General features: G+C 36.9%; 1 protein-coding gene across 2 annotated transcripts in view; it reads right to left on the reverse strand.

Annotated features, from left to right (window-relative positions):
- Positions 1-8,207: 8,207 nt before the first annotated feature.
- Positions 8,208-16,621, reverse strand: part of rspo2 (R-spondin 2) — a 60,531-nt gene continuing 52,117 nt past the window's right edge. For both annotated transcript variants that reach the window (XM_039650820.2, XM_039650821.2), the window contains one exon: positions 8,208-9,525. In XM_039650820.2, the coding sequence (XP_039506754.1) occupies positions 9,404-9,525 (122 nt within the window). In that variant the 3' untranslated portion in view covers positions 8,208-9,403. The remainder of the gene's footprint in view (positions 9,526-16,621) is intronic.

Consider the following 16,621-nt stretch of genomic DNA (forward strand, 5'->3'; position numbering starts at 1 on the left):
TGACTGCATGTTTAACTCGAGTCTGAAGTGCAATATAGGTTGTGAATAAAACGTCAAATGTGCTCAACATTTTCTAAAAATATATAATAAAAGTGCAAAAACTCAAATATTTTAAAATATATTTGAAAAGATCTTGTGTTCCATAATATGAGGGAGAGTATATAATGACGGAATTTAGATTTTTAGGTGAACTTTATAACGAACTTAAATGAGTAATTTAGCTACTCACCCCCATGTCATCCAAGATGTCCACGTCTTTCTTTCTTCAGTCGAAAATAAATTAAGGTTTTTGATGAAAACATTCCAGGATTTTCTCCATATAATGGACTTCAGTGGGAACCAAACGGTTCAAGGTCCAAATGAGTTGAATGAATAAGGTGATGAATTCGAGTCATGACTCGAAAAAAGATTTGTTCATTTTGATGAACGAGTTTGAACAGGAGAGTCACGAACGCTCATCACAGAACAGAGCAAGGCGACCATTTGTGCTTATAAAACTTAAACTTTTTTATTTATTTTTTAAATGACTTATCGTTTCGCTAGATAAGACCCTTATTCATCATCTGGTGTCATTTAAAACCCTTTGAAGCTGCACTGAAACTCTGATTTGGACCTTGAACCGTTTGGTTCCCATTGAAGTCCATTATATGGAGAAAATCCTGGAATGTTTTCATCAAAAACCTTAATTTCTTTTTGACTGAAGAAAGAAAGACATGGACATTTTGGATGACATGGGAGTGAGTAAATTATCAGCAAAAGTTTTTTTAAAAGTGAACTACTCCTTTAACACACAAATATAAAGTTCGGATCATTTTAATTTATGGATAATTATGTAAGGAATAATAGACAACGGGCCGTTGAATTATTAGAAAAATAATGCACACCCGAGGTTTATTTTTCAATAATTCAAAGGCCCGGGGTCTATTATTGTTCAGATGATGTATTTCAAGGCATTTGTCAGGTTTTTGTCCTTAAAACACTCATGTGTGTCTTGTGCTTCTAACCCCAAGCCTAAAGCCAATTTGTCTTGTTTACAAAAATTTTAGCTTGGTCAGTGTCATTATTATTTTTTGCAGTTGTAGGCTGTAAGGACCTTTGAAAAACTGAAATAATTTAGCGAAGTGATATGGAACTGGAACTGTAATGCGGTCAAGAAGATCTACCGTGCGTTTGCCTTATTAAATAATTGCACACCTCAGGACGTTTGTCAACCAATCATATTGAAGGATTTAACCCCCTATAAAACAATATAATGATTTAAGCAATTTTTTTAGGATTAAAATATACAGAACATTAAGAAAGTACTCCACGCACCATTTAAAAGCAAGCACAGAATGGCCTGGCAGAGGCCGAGTTGAGTGTTAGACTGAAACTCCAAGTGTTATGGCACCAGAGAAGTGTGAAAACAGCAGAGACCATAGATTCTGGCCACCCCATTCTGCACAAAAATCTTTCAATAACACATCTAATAAAAGCATTCTTTTAAACTCTACGAGAGCAGTACTTTGTGTTTCCTTTTTTTGTGATCTGTGGTTATGTTAAGAGTGATTTTTATCAGAGACCACCTATAAGTGTGAGTGTGTGAGGGAGGTGTGATTTAACTAACTACTCACCTCAAAGAATTGCTATGTGGAAAGAATATTCAGGTTTTACACCTCAAGCTACCTCCTGTACACGGTTTCACCTCTATAAAAGCCCTCGCTGCATGTTAGCATTATGTCCAGGGGTTAAATTAGGCCGGAACAATCCGTAACAACACCTTTGAATCAAAATAGAAAACTAGTATAATCAGACATTTATTTCTCAATCCGATCCACTTTCTGTATGCTCCAGGCCAGTTTTTGTATGATCGAGTACATGGTCCAACATTCCTCAAAAAAATGACAAATAAAGTTTATTACATAAAGCTATTATTATGCGATTTTAATTTAACAGCATTACATGACGCAATGTAATTTCTTGCCACTTTTTTTGAGAATCCGCACCTCTAAAATTCCAATTTAATTCCATGTTACTTCCCTCTTTTTTCAAGGCAAGGTAATATCCCCCATTCCTCACAGTTATTTGTGTCAGCAATGGGATTGATATCGCCCTTCTGGGTCCTTACTGGTAATTCTATAGGCAGCAGTCTTTCTATTATGGTTTAATAAGGGCTGTTTTGTATTAATCCTCCCTTGAAACCGCTAGCTAATGTAGCTACTAGACCCATATAAAATTCAATAAATGGAGAGCTGTTGCCAAGCAAAAAAAAGGAGAACGTAGAATCACGATGAAGGTTTTAATTTCGTCCACAGCAACGGGGCACGGAGGGTTGGCCAAAAGTGACTTTTGTCTCCACATACCGCTGCCTGGCCATAAAGGGAGCTCAGAGCTCTAGCTAATGTCTTTTAAACATACGTAACTGTACTCAGCGGCACTGATAAAGAACATATGTTAAAGATCCTTCTGGTAAGACCTGAACTGGAGTCCAGAGGAAGGTGGTGATGGTGCGGTCGACTCACGGTTTTGACCTCTCATGTGATTACGAGACCTCAAGGCCTCAACGGAAAACGTGAGGTCTTTTGCGGTTGTCTGACTGAAATAAAACAGCTGACTTAGTGTGGCGGTGCAGTGGTCATTTGAAAGGAAACTAGCCATGGCAAGGGAAAAGGCGCTAAGAATAATATCGTATGCCCCATCATAATATCGTATCCCATGCCAGACCTGCCAAGACGTTTCTCTCCAATGGGAATCACATCGAGCCCATATCCACCGCTGCACCTGCCATAATGAAATCAAGATGACCGGGCTCAAAAATGACTCTTATAAAATATTATTTTACTCCCTCTTGACTTCAAGGCTGAAAGTGAGCATGAAGAGGGCCAGACATTTAAATTGATATAAACATTAAAGAGGATTTGTCTAATTGTTATAAACCCCTGTAATGAATTATCCCACCAAATTTTTCACATGCTGTTTTCAGATAGTTTCATTAAAACTACTTGACTGAGTTGTATGTTTCCCTACAGTCAGTGACAGACCAGTTTTGACTGAATACAATAGTGCCTCTAGTTTGCACCTCTAAAAACATCATTATACTTGAGATTACAAAAATTACATCACCCACCCAAAGGACTCTTCATTCTCAAGGTCCCATTCACACCCACTGCGATGGATATTTAGTATACTTAGTCTAAACCATTACAAAAATGCAATTTTTATAGAGAGAGAGAGAAAGAGAGAGAGAGAGAGGGGGGGGGGGGTGGATGGATGGATGGATGGATAGATGGATAGATGGATAGATGGATAGATGGATAGATAGATAGATAGATAGATAGATAGATAGATAGATAGATAGATAGATAGATAGATAGATAGATAGATAGATAGATAGATAGATAGATAGATAGATAGATAGATAGATAGATAGATAGATAGGAGCATGCATTTCCCAAAAGGACTGAGAGTCTGGATAATATTTCCATTAAAAAATTATTTTGCTCGCTCTATCTTCCCAACTCTTTCTCTCTCTTTCAGTGATTTAAATTTTGTATGTTTTGGGCATTGGTTGTAAACATATGGTAAAGTTGTAGGATACACTATACACCAGCAGACACTTTTGGCCAGTAACATCGGAGCATATATATCCACCCAGGATCTCTCGCCAAAAAAAAAAAATGAATTTTCAGCGAGAGAGCTAATGATCCCAGATTTCCTTTGCCTCGGTGGGCAACCAATGCCCCATTACACAGTTATTGAAAACAGCAAATTATTTCAACATTTATTGTCCCGGGCAAAGTCATTATTCTGGCGATGCCATGTCATAACTTCCATCTCCGGCATCTGCTTTGGAACAAGCGTGTCATTCAGGCAGCAAACGTTCTGTACATGACAGAATGATGAGAGGGAAATGGCACGAGAATGAGGACCACTAGCACTCAGGCCTCACAAACAGCATTTCCTGTTTGTGGTTCCACTTGCTTCCAGTCTTTGAAGTGTGCCGTAATAATAGAACCAAATGGAGCTAATGAAAACGCACTCCGTCAGATTAAAAGGAAGCCGTAGACTCAACTAGACCAGAACCTCATACCACAGGCAAACACACACACACACACACCAGGAACATACAGACATCCTCACTATGATACTCTGCCTTTAAGGCGCTGCCACGTAGTTTACAGAAGTGGTTTTATGATGAAAAGAGAAATCGCAATATGGCAAGAGGAAATGGGCAACGTAAACTTCTGATGTGTGGACCATCATTAGATACCATTATAGCATGTGCAGTGTGTCCTGGATTACTTCACCTAAAAATAAACATTCTGTCATCATTTACTCACCCATATGTCGCTCGCTCCAAACCTGCCATTCTTCTGTGGAACACAAAGGGAGATTTGTTGTATTTTTCCCATTCAGTTACATTTGATAGCAAGTGGAACTTTCAAACTTAAAAAGGGATACAACGGTGTCATTAAAACATAATAAAAGTCACCCAAACCGCTTTTATGCTATATTTCCATTGAATTCATATAGCTTGTTTGGGTCAGGAATAGGGATGTGCAACGAATAATCGCATCCAAAATAAAAGTTTGTGTTTACATAATATGTTTGTGTAGTGTGTATAATTAATTTGTATGTATAAATACCCACACATGCATGTATATATTTAAGAAATATGTGCATGTATATATTTTATATATATTTATTCACAATTATATATAAATATAAATATTTGATATATTAATAACACATTTTTCTTAAATATACACATGGGTGTGGGTATTTATATAATTAATTATACACACTACACATACATATATTATGTAAACACAAACTTTTATTTTGGATGCGAATTAATCGCAATTAACCGTTGCCCATCCCTAGTCAGGAACAAAGTGGTTATATCACATACTCAGAATTAGTAGCCTAAATGTTTTTAAACAATGTATACCACAGCATGTACAACTATGTGGAAAAAGTACGGTAGAACGGGACTACCTAAGAACAATTTGCTTTTCACTATACTCCCATAGTGTATCATTTCAGGAAAAAAAAAAATATATATATATATATATATATATATATATATATATATATATGCTCACGCATGTAAATGCGTTATTCCTAATGTTTCAGAAACCCGAATAGTGACCTTAACCCCGAAAATTGGCTGCATGTAAACGTAGCCAATGACATGTTGCGGTAATGACATTTTAAATTTTTTTCAGGAAAAAAGATGGTAGGTCATGGTTTTGCTAACATTACTCAACAGCTAGTGCTAAAACTTTAAATACACATAAATCATGTGATGTATATATAAATGTATCAAAATATTGCTGCTACAACATTTATGGTAATGAGGCCGAATAAGTCTACTCCATGATCAGAAAGAATTCAAGATTAAATTACTAACTTTGTCAGACATCAAATTTCACTGTTCTTTCATGGCTGACATGTGCTCCACTACTACTCTTTATTTCTATGGTTACGGGATAAACAAGTCTCACCCTCAGAAATATCCTTGTTGTAATTATAGACTGTTGCGGTAATGACAGTATTGTTGTGGACAATACTAAATTGTTCAAAATATTCACAAATTGCACAGATATTAACCCGAATTATGCATCAAGTGCCTTTTAAAGTTACTGTTTAAACATATATTGTAATTTTTTAATGAACTGATAACATTTTATCACATTTTCAGAGCAGACCAGTTTTGAAGTCTGGGTTGGGGACAAGGCCTGAATAGCCAAATATTAGTGATGAAAACATTTTTAAAAATGGAAATGATATTGATTTTAGTGTATAACATTTTTTGGTGGTGCAATAAATATAATTTGAAATAACTAAACTGTTTATTTTATAATATTGTATTTTTAACATGAATGTATAACCTGGGGACATAAAAGTTCCCCTAAATGAAGAATCACCCGTATACAGGAGAAACTCTCTCTGCTCATGCATGTAAACGGGTTATTCCTAATGTTTCAGAAATCCAAATAATGACCTTAACCCGACAATAACCCGAAAATTGGCAGCATGTAAACATAGTCACTGACTCAGACACGACTCTTACTTTTGAAAGACAATAACTTTATATTTGGTGCACTCTCAGATTTAAAACTTTGCAGGATGTTTTCATTCACTTAGAGCTATGTTACAAGGTCATTTTCAAAAATCCATTTAGACAAACCATGTGCAAATGCATAAGTCAACACCATTTCTCCTGAAAACTTCAATGTCCAAAGACAGTAAATTAACCCATCGAAGAGTAGCCTAATTAGCTGATAAAGTGGATTTTTTTTAACCGTAGAGCTAACGAAAGTTATCATGAGCATTGTAATGTTTGAAGCAGATGCCATAACAAATGTCAGTAGACCGGGAAGATTTTAAAACAAGCGATTCATTCATCTTACCTTCATGCTGTGAAAATGGGCAAACGGGAAGGCGTCGAGCAATGAGCTGGAAAGGGGCGGGGCTACATACTTTGTTTGACTTCTTTGACTTTGCCTGTCGGTCGGTAGGCTCATGTCAATTTTAAATATATTTCTGAGAAGTACATAATAAGTAGACTGACTGAATATTTTTTTTTAGTTTAAAAGAAGTTTAGTAATAGCACTTATACAAAAAAAAAAAAAAACATTTTGTATGTTGATAGGATTTCAGTTTTGATTAACTAACTATAGAGAAAGAGGAACTTATTTACATTATAATGCTGTAGGCCCTACTACACACAGCGGCAGATTTTTATACAGCAAAAAATATGAAGCCTAGCTTTTTATAGTTTTTTGGTGGTAGCCTATTCTTTTTAAACACTTCAGTGTGCCTTTTTCTTGACTGTAAGTTTCCAGTTGGGTTTGGTGGTGGTGTGGCCCCCGAGGTGACATCTGTGAGGAGTTCATTAACTTGTAACCCACAGCAGATGGGTGTTTATACAGTAAGTTTACATACATTGACTACATGAAGAGTTTATGGACCCCACTACTTCAAAGATGGCCCAAATAATACTGATGTTTTTTGTTTTGTTTTTTTGCATCCAATCAACAGTTTTGTCCAGGGGTCTTTTAACATAATCACGAGGATAATGCATCAAATTGTGAAATGCAAATGGTGGAAAGCTAGGCCTACGTCACAGTTTCCCTTTGGCACCATTTTCCCCTTCCATTAAATAAAATTGAAATTTAATGTAATGTGCATATGACTCTATACATCAACAATGAGCATTCAATTTAAATGTATTTAATAAAAAGTTAATTTTATTAATACATTATATTAGTTCTCATTTAAATGTATGCATTTGTTTGTTTGAGACTAATACTGTAAAGCAATAACTCAAGAGTTATCAAATCAGTTGATATTTCACTGGTTTTTGGCCATCCCTCTGTTAGACTGTCTCACAAATGAATTAGGTGGAAAAGCTGTCAGCTGTTAAATTTAAGTACACAATTAAATAATACCTATTAAGGTCAACCAATTACCAAGCAATGCCTCATTTTGTTCAGTCTGTGGTGTAAAAAATTAAAGAAAAAACACTTTAGCAAAACATGGTCAGGTCAAAGTGTCTGATTTTTTTTAATTTTTTTTTTATACATTTTACTGGTAGTCCCAAGTATTTGTGTGCATAATATGTCACGGTTTACTTTGCTATCCTAACTACATAAATGAACTAGTGTCTAAAAATATAAAAAAATGATATTTGGTGTCTGAATAATTTGGTAATGAATAATTGGGTTTGGTATATACTTTTTCTTATCCTCGTCTGGAAATAATTTCTAGGTTCACATGTTAGAATCTGGACGTCTGCTGTCTGACTTTTAGTACATGATAAATGTACTCCGTTTGGAAGATCAGGCTTGTATTTTATGTGTATTTTTTCCCCCCAGAGGCAGCGATTATACAGCACACCGCACTAGGTTAATTGTCCGTGACTCAAATTAAACAGTTTTGGACCTACCTGAAGAAAATGTTTATTCATTTTCTTTCTGAGAGGTTGTTTGAAGTGGTTGCAGTGCCTGTAGCGATGGATGGAGTGATGCCATTTGCACCTGTCAGAAAGACTTAGGGCCTACAGCTGCTCTGAATGATGTCACATTCCAATAAGGGCCCTATTCTCTGTTGCCAATTGGCCATATCTGTTGGTGTGCTGTGAAATGACAAATGTTACGTAATAGAGCTTCAGGACTCGACGGAAGGTTGGCGAGGTTCTGAAAGTATACAACGGCACCAAGTGCAACATGAACTGCGTTTTAATAGCACACAATATACACATTATCAATCAGTTGACGATATACTTCAGCTGCTGCAGGATGTGTGATCAACATAAAGTACAAGATGTTAAACCAGGTTTACACAGTGATTTTCTGAGGAACATTTACCAGCAAATCGGACACAATCGGTTTCCACTGTTAGAGATATTTTGTATTGTTATAAGTGGTTGAAAGAATACTTCAGCACTGAGGAGTATCAGGTACAGAGACATCATCTTCACCAAACATAAAAATAATAATAATAATAATAATAATAATAAAAAATAAAAAAAAGAATCAATAAATAAATCAATTATATACCATATAAATGTAATAGCTATGTGAAGGCTATGTTTTTTATTTAGCTTTTTTGTTCTTTTTAAATTCATTTAACTGTAGCTGGTATTATAACCCTTTACACATTTAAACGCTGAAGTGTCAATACTGAAAATACAGTAAGGTTTTTTTTTATATTTATCATCAATGTTACCTTTACTAGATAAACTCACCGACTATGTACACATGAGTTTGTGGCCATGCTAGTTGAACAACTAAGACTCTTACCCACAATATACAGTTAAAGCATAAAGCGGTCTGGACGTAAACACCTTGTGCTGAGAATAATAATTTCGCAACTATGCATGGATTGCAACATTGCTATGAGAAACAACAAAGTACCTATTTGACAAGAAAGGCCATACATGATGCCCTCTGCCTTGATTCTTAAGGAAGGGGAATGCTTTAAATTGTACATAAATACAGATAAGTCTCTCTCTTGTTTTTCAGGGCATCATAATCAGTCAATCACATTTGAGTAACCTTTCCAATCTCTTCTGCTCCAGTCTGTGCTCGTTCGACTCCTCCAGGTCTCCATGCCCGGGCTTTCTGTGCTTCCAGCTCAGTCTCTCTCTTCTTTCTCCTCAAATAGGACGAGATATGAGCTATATGAACAGCTGCTGTAGTGTTCCATGATATCACAGTGGGGTCATGGGTCGGGGGGGGGGACGTGTCACCGGTGAGGGAAGCAGCAGGAGGCACAGAGACACAGTGTGACCACATAAATGTGGATAATCCCGTTTGGATGCGTGTGAGTGTGTGTGATCTCATCAGGGTATGTGTGTGTGGAGCGTGGCTAGCAGCTTTATGGTCTTTGTTCCATCGTAAAGTCTTTTTTTTTTCTACTGGCCGGCCCGAATAGAGGCGAGGTGGTCGCTGTGTTGGTTCTGGGCCCGGAAGCGCAGCCTCTGCTTGTTGGACTTCTTCTTCGGCTCTTTGGTCCGGTGGCCCTTCCCCGAACCCCCTATGTCAAAGAAAAGCAAACACAAAAAAAAAACGCTCATTTTCTGATTCGTGATCAGGGGATGTAGCAAACATTATGACATCCATTTTTAGAAGGGATACTCCACTGTTTTTTTTCATATAAAACTATGTAGAAGAGTTGATACATAACTCACTCGTCTCAGTGCGTGCACTAAATCGCTCTGTCTTGCGGTGAAACTTTGATAGCACTTAGCATTCATTATGATCCGAGCAGAGAAGCGACTAAACACCTCCACGTTTTCCCTATTTAAATAGGGAGTGGTGTAACTCGACCAAGAATGGTGACACAAAATAAAACGCTGCACTTTTCTAAGCGTGTAAACGTTTTATTTTGTGTCACCATTCTTGGTCGAGTTACTCTACTTTTGTAACTGTATTTAAATAGGGAAAACGTGGAGGTGTTTGGTCGCTTCTCTGCTTGGCCCCTATTCAATGAACTGGGCTAGTTAAGTGCGATCTAAAGTGTCTCGCGCGCCAGAGAGACGCACTGAGACGACAGAGGTATGTATCAACTCGTCTTAGTTAAGGGAATAACATAGTAAAATATGAAAAAACGGTGGAGTATCCCTTTAAGGGAATAACATAGTTTGGTATGAAAAAATGGTGGAGTATCCCTTTAAAGTCTTTTTGAGTAATAATCAAGAAAAAAAACAAACAAAACAAAACAATTCTGGTTGCATAAGGGCCGGTTCACATATCGCGTCTTTTGCGCCCTCAAGTTCGTTATTTCAAATATAGGCGCGCGGTATGCACGCTCATAATGGAAGCGGTGCGGTCGCGGTGCGACGCGCTCGTTTTTTCCATGCGCTTCCGCGCCGCGTCGAGATAAAAACATCTCAACTTTTCAGAATACCGCAAGCGCACCATACGCACACAAGAGGTCATGTGACAAGAACCAACTGAAGCGCAACCGCCCTGGCGCTTTGAAAAATAGAGAATGCGGCGCGCCCAGCGTTTTCTACGCGTTTTTAGGCGCTATATGTGAATCCGGCCTAAAACAACAGCTTAAAGACCAAGCAGAAATTTTAGTTTCAACAGAAGTGGATTAATAATAATATTCATGTTCAGTGTTGGGATTAACACATTACAAAAGCAATTATATTACAGTATATATATAATACTTTAAAAAAATGTGCAATTTTAACGCAATTTATTCCTGTGACGGCAAAGCTGGATTTCTTCAGTATATACCAAGCGGGACTTTTAGCTGCCCGTGAATGATATTTTTAATGATTTAAAGACAGCCGCTCTCCAAGCAGAACCCCAAATCAAATGAACCTTTCTTCACCCCTTCTCCCCTCCTCACACTCCAGTGGAGCAAAGTGCATAACACTCGTTCGCTTCTCAGACCAGAATTAATGCAAGCCAGGTGTCGCAGGCAAAGCATTCTGGGAAAGACTGTGTGGCATATCGCACACAACGAAGGGTGGCTTGCTAAATCCAGCAGTGGCAAATAAGATAACGAGGTGCGTATGATTGAGTGAGTGTGTGAATGTTCGAAGGAAAAAAGTGTGACTGAAAGGCACAGAAAATTTGTCAACAGGGGAAAACCGAATCAGACTTGGATGCCGGGTGGTATCTGGATCTCGATCTGGCACACATTCTCCGTTAGCTGTGCTACGGTTCACATACAGGCTGCAGAAAAGAATCTTTCTATAGTTGTATTTCAAGGCCTGGCACACAGTCTTATTATTGCACTTGTTCAGGCCATTTAGCACCACAAAATGAGGCAAGACTGCATAATGTGTGGTGACTTTATCTCAAGTGGGCCTCTCTCTCAAACGCCGTCGCAGCTCTTGGCTCGCTCGCAGCTGCCCGATTGCCATTCCCAGCCCCAACGATGTGAATTCTCAAGAAAATGATTTTCTTAAGTGGAAACAACCCTGAGAAAATGCTCTCTTTTGGTGGCACGAGAAAAAAAAAATGGTAATCTTCCACCGGCAATTTCCTGCAATTAATACAATCGTTCTATTTTTGGGACTTATTTCTTGCGGTCTCGCAATTTGGCACAATGCAAAAATGTTGTCTTTACACGACGGCTCGTTATGCCTTCAGAAACGCCTCGAAAAAGCGCCGGGGGTCCGATTTCACTGAACCCAATCTCCATGCGCCTCACATAAAAACTACAGCAACAGTGTAACCGTTGAACCTCTTCGATAAATGTCGCTTCCAATTGCTCCAAGTGAGCTAGAATGGATTTACTCAGGCACAATATGCAAGTGCATAATGACCACAGGTAATATCTTTTGGTTTTCCATTTTAAGAGGCCATTTTGATTCAAATGTGCTTTGTAAACATAGTCTACTCTGCAATGCGATCAATTTGGGGGTGCAGTTTGATGGCAGTAAAGAGCAGAGGTCTACATTAATAAGTTCTATGTTGCAGACCAGAGCACACATGTTCTTTCCTCCCAACCATTAGAACAATATCCTGTCTCATTAAGTTCTGTTTATAGTAGTAGTGGAGAGCAGTGTGATTACCTAAAAGAGAACTAAACCTCAGGCTATGACTCTATGGCTGATCAAATCATTTCAAAGACATCCATCAAAAGGACAGGTTCTTCTAAAGGACTATTGTAGTAAATATTTGTCAAATGCATTACAAGTTACCAGATCCCAGCTAACAGGGAATGTTCTCAGAACTTGGGCTAAGGTTTCTGGCAAGGTTCTCTCAAACATACTGTATGAACTAACGTTCTTCCAGTCACATTAATAGAATGTTTGTTCTCGAAATTTTAGCACAAAAACATAATTTATACATTGCTCATGAAACTGGATTGAAATGAATTGCAAAAAATGTGAATACTTGTTTCAATGTGACAAACACAATGTTATGCAAAAACATTATTTATACATCATTCGTGAAACTTTTTTTCATGTAACATTTAAAAAAACTATTTGTTTCATACATAATGTTTGCAAAATGATGCAAATTAATAAATAATGTTTTCATAACTTGAAAATATTACTTGATATGAACGTTAGCAAAATGTTCTTAGAATGTATTTTTGGTGACCTTTCCCAGCTGGAAGTGTCCCAAGAAAGTCCTCATTTTCTACTGTGCATTTAAAAATGGAACTTATTTCAAGTTTTGGATGTACTTTGACATCATTGTCATTCAACAAGCAAGTGTGTTGATTACTAAAATAAATGTAGTATGACAGAGTATTATATAGGCCTACTATAGTTCACGACAGTACTATATTTACCACAGTCAAAATACAGTAAACCATGTTTTCCATATTTTTTTTTTTGACTGGTTCAACTTCAAAAATGGAAATAACACTGACTGTTGAAACTAGAAATGTCTGTCTCAAGAAACAATGTCGCGTAGAACTTCCTAAAAACAAGTAGCAGCTTCCAATTACACATCCCATAAGATGCTCAAATCATCATTCATTTGTAAATTCTGAAAAAAAATGCTGTTGGAAGCCTCATAATATTTCATAACTGACAGCTAGAGGGCAACCAAAACTAACTGAAAGCCTTACGTCTGAGCGAGTCAAAACAATGCCTGAAATGGAAAATCATATCAAGACGTCTGCAACTATTTAAGGTGCCTCAAACTGAATTGCTGTCAGGTGTATTATTTTGTGAATTAGGATTGTGTTTGCAGTTTTGATCTAATATTTACAATTAATTGCCAACTTTAATTAGCAAGGTTCACTGAGTGAGGTCAAGACAACGCTGCCTTTCGATACAACCCCGCAGTTTGAATTACCGCAGAGAGACGCGAGGGGAAAAACTGATGTGTTTTTAGCATGTCTGATTGGGAAGGCTGAAAGCAAACATGCCTGAATGGTTTTTATCTATAAACACTGGTTAATTTTTCCTTTTTTTCCCCCCCAAAAAAGAAGTCTTTCCGACACTGATTGCTTTCCTTTTGTAGATAAAACAAGCATCTGCCAAAAGACACTCAGTTTTACATAACTTTAAGCATCAAACAAATAAACAAGTTAGTGCTAATCAGAAACAGTGCACTAGTGTGCGGTGCGCTCTAATGTTCCGATATCTGCACGGAAAATTGATTACCACTCCTTGCCAACAAAAGAGAGAGTTTTCCCCTGAGTGTACCGAGTGTCAAGAAAGGAAAGCAAAGCAAAGAGAACACAGGTGTAAGTTGAAACACATTCTGTAGTTTATGTCCACGTGATTTCCTCATAACTTTCTTTCTTCTCCTGGTTTCTGCCACACGCATGGATATGATCTGCTGAAACACCTGGCAATGGTAGACCACTGAGTGGAACTTCCACTCCCAACCACAAATTCCTTCAGCGCATGGTTACTCTCTCCTTTCAATCCTCTACCTGGCTCTGACTGCATGCGTTTATGTTCTTTCTTGTCATCAAAATAACACATCATTTCATATAGGATTTTTTTAAGCTTGAAATGGTATTATCAAGATGAAAAATGTCATCTTGAGAAACTATCCATTCCTGTAGCTCAAATAGCCATTCCAATAGTTTAGAGCATGACACCAGCAACACCAAGGTCATGGGTTTGATTCCCAGGAAATGGATGAATTGACAAAATCTATTCACTGGCAGTCTGGAATAAAGATTTTTTTAAAACGAATTAGAAATAAGTCTCTTCTGCTCACCAAGGATGAATTTATTTGATAAAAATACAGTAAAAACAGTGATATTATACAACTTTTTTCTACTTTAATGTATTTTATAATGTAATTTGTTCCTGTGGTCAAAGCAGAATTTTCAGCAGAATTCATCATAATATGCAGATTTATTAATCAATTATAATACATTATTATTGGTACTCAATTATTAATAATGGTTATTATAATTATTATTATTATAAACTTAGACTATATTTTAAATTATTATATATAACTTATTTTAAATTATTTTATACCAAATTTTAGTAATAACAGTAGCTTCACTACTGAATCGTTATATTTCTTAAAAACGAGGTGGTTCCATCGCTATTTTGAAGTGATTAAACTCACAGCTCCATTGTTTAAAGAGAACGCAGGTACAAATCTCTCTCTCTCTATCTCTCTCTCTCTCTCGATAATTAATTCAAATAAATGCTATAATTCATTCATTCAAATAAATGTAAACTTTCACACTACTTTATCTCAGCGTCTGATTCAAAGCGGGCAGAATATGATAGATCGAGTCATAACTGACGAAACTAACCATCAATTTGACCCTTCCGGTCAATCAATAACAGCTTTAAGTTGTCAATGCTGACAAATGAGGATGGCATAAGCAGTATAATCCACGGCTAGCTGTGCATACACGCCGTGAATTAAAAGCATTAATGCACGGCTAGCCGTGGATTATCCCTTACAAATTCTAGAGATTTTTTCCCACCAAATCAGTGAAAAATGCATAAAAAGGCCCCATATTCCATCTGAGCCCAGCAGTGACCTGCTGAAAAGATGCTGAAGAGGCCGTGACCAAATGAAAACACGTCCTTCTCCAGCCTTAAAATCCAACCCAAAGTGACTGCATCTGCATGACTCAAGTAGTTCAGGAATCGAAAGGCCTAATCTTATCAGCACAGCATGTGGTTTAAGGAAATCGATGCCTGACCTCAGGAAAGCATTACGAGCGAGCGGTAAATGGGCCTCTCTGCAAAGGCTCTTCTCCTGCTCAGAACCTTCTCATCTTTCAAGGGATCAACAATTAATAATTGCCCTCTCTGCTGATCCTTAATCTCATCCACTCCCCGCCTACCAAAAGAGCTGAAGAGAGAATGAGGAGGAAAGAGGCAAAACGGAAACCAGGGTACGATGCTTCTTGTGGAAGTAAGAGATGATAAAGCTGCTGTTTTGGTGGTCCATCATTTTCATAAAAACACCAAACGCAGAGTCATTATTTGCGAGTGAAGGAGAGGACCACTGGCGCCAGCGAGATTTGATTTCACTAGCAGAAATTGGATTAGCAGCCATTAAGGGCCTCCTAACACATACATTTATAATGCTGTGAAGAGATGCGTAACTCCTTGACTTACACTGTGGACAATGTGTCTGGAAGGAGATACAGTGAGCCTGGCAGAACACAGAAGGAGAATTCACTAAACTGTTGCGTCAGTTATACGCACAGCACTTCAGCGCCAAACACTGTTTTATTCTACCACTGCAATCCAGTTTTACCGGTCTCGTATCGTCATATTTCAAAATAAATTAAGCTAATTATGGATAATGCCTTTTTCAAAGGTCAGAACTAATGCCCTGGTGCACTTAATGTTGTAATTAACCACATTTAATTGTGTGTTGTGTATCTTTTATAATCCCCATAGCAACCGTTATTCATCAGTTGTTAGGAGATAAAACAAATAAAGAAAAAAGAAAACTATACTTATTATCATATGAATTACTATAAAAGATTAATTGAGTCAAGTCCCTGCAATTCATTTTATGTTTTCTTAATTTTAAACGTCTTTTTTTTCCAAGTGGAATATTATAGTTATACTATATTGTAGTATTTAGTACACTATTCAAACAGGCATGGGCTACACCAGGTTGTTCTATACGCAACATATTAATAAATACATCAAATACCAATCATTTAAATAATCCTCAAAATAGAAAAATAACTGATAACACAAACATTTAAATCTTTACATTAACATAAACGTTTATATAATACATACAGTATATAGTATTTTAATTCTAAATGATGTCATCAGATAGATAGAATTTGAAATATACTGCCATCTACACTGTAAAAAAAGCATATGATCAATAAGTCATGGCAACATCTGTTTTTACATTGACTTTTTTTGTATACTGTAGGTCATATGAGATTCAACTCGATGTAAGTCAATTTTATATAATTTGAAGTTGAAACGACTTTTACAAACAATTTGATTGTACTTAAAGATCTAAAGCATCAAGTGAACTTAACTCTCTTTTTTGAAAAAAGTGGCCAGCCAACATTTTTGATAATTTTCACAAAAATTGTTGTTGTATGAATATCTGAACGCTTTTTCAAAAAAGTATCTTAACTGTAGTTGAACTACAGTAAATTATGATTTGCTTGTAGCTTAATTTACAGTTTCAAAGTAGCTTCCCCAACACAGCCCAGAGAAGACGATCCTTTATAGGTAGAA

Source organism: Pimephales promelas, chromosome 12, assembly GCF_988280905.1.
Source record: "Pimephales promelas chromosome 12, fPimPro1.hap1.1, whole genome shotgun sequence".
NCBI classification, from domain to species: Eukaryota; Metazoa; Chordata; class Actinopteri; order Cypriniformes; family Leuciscidae; genus Pimephales; species Pimephales promelas.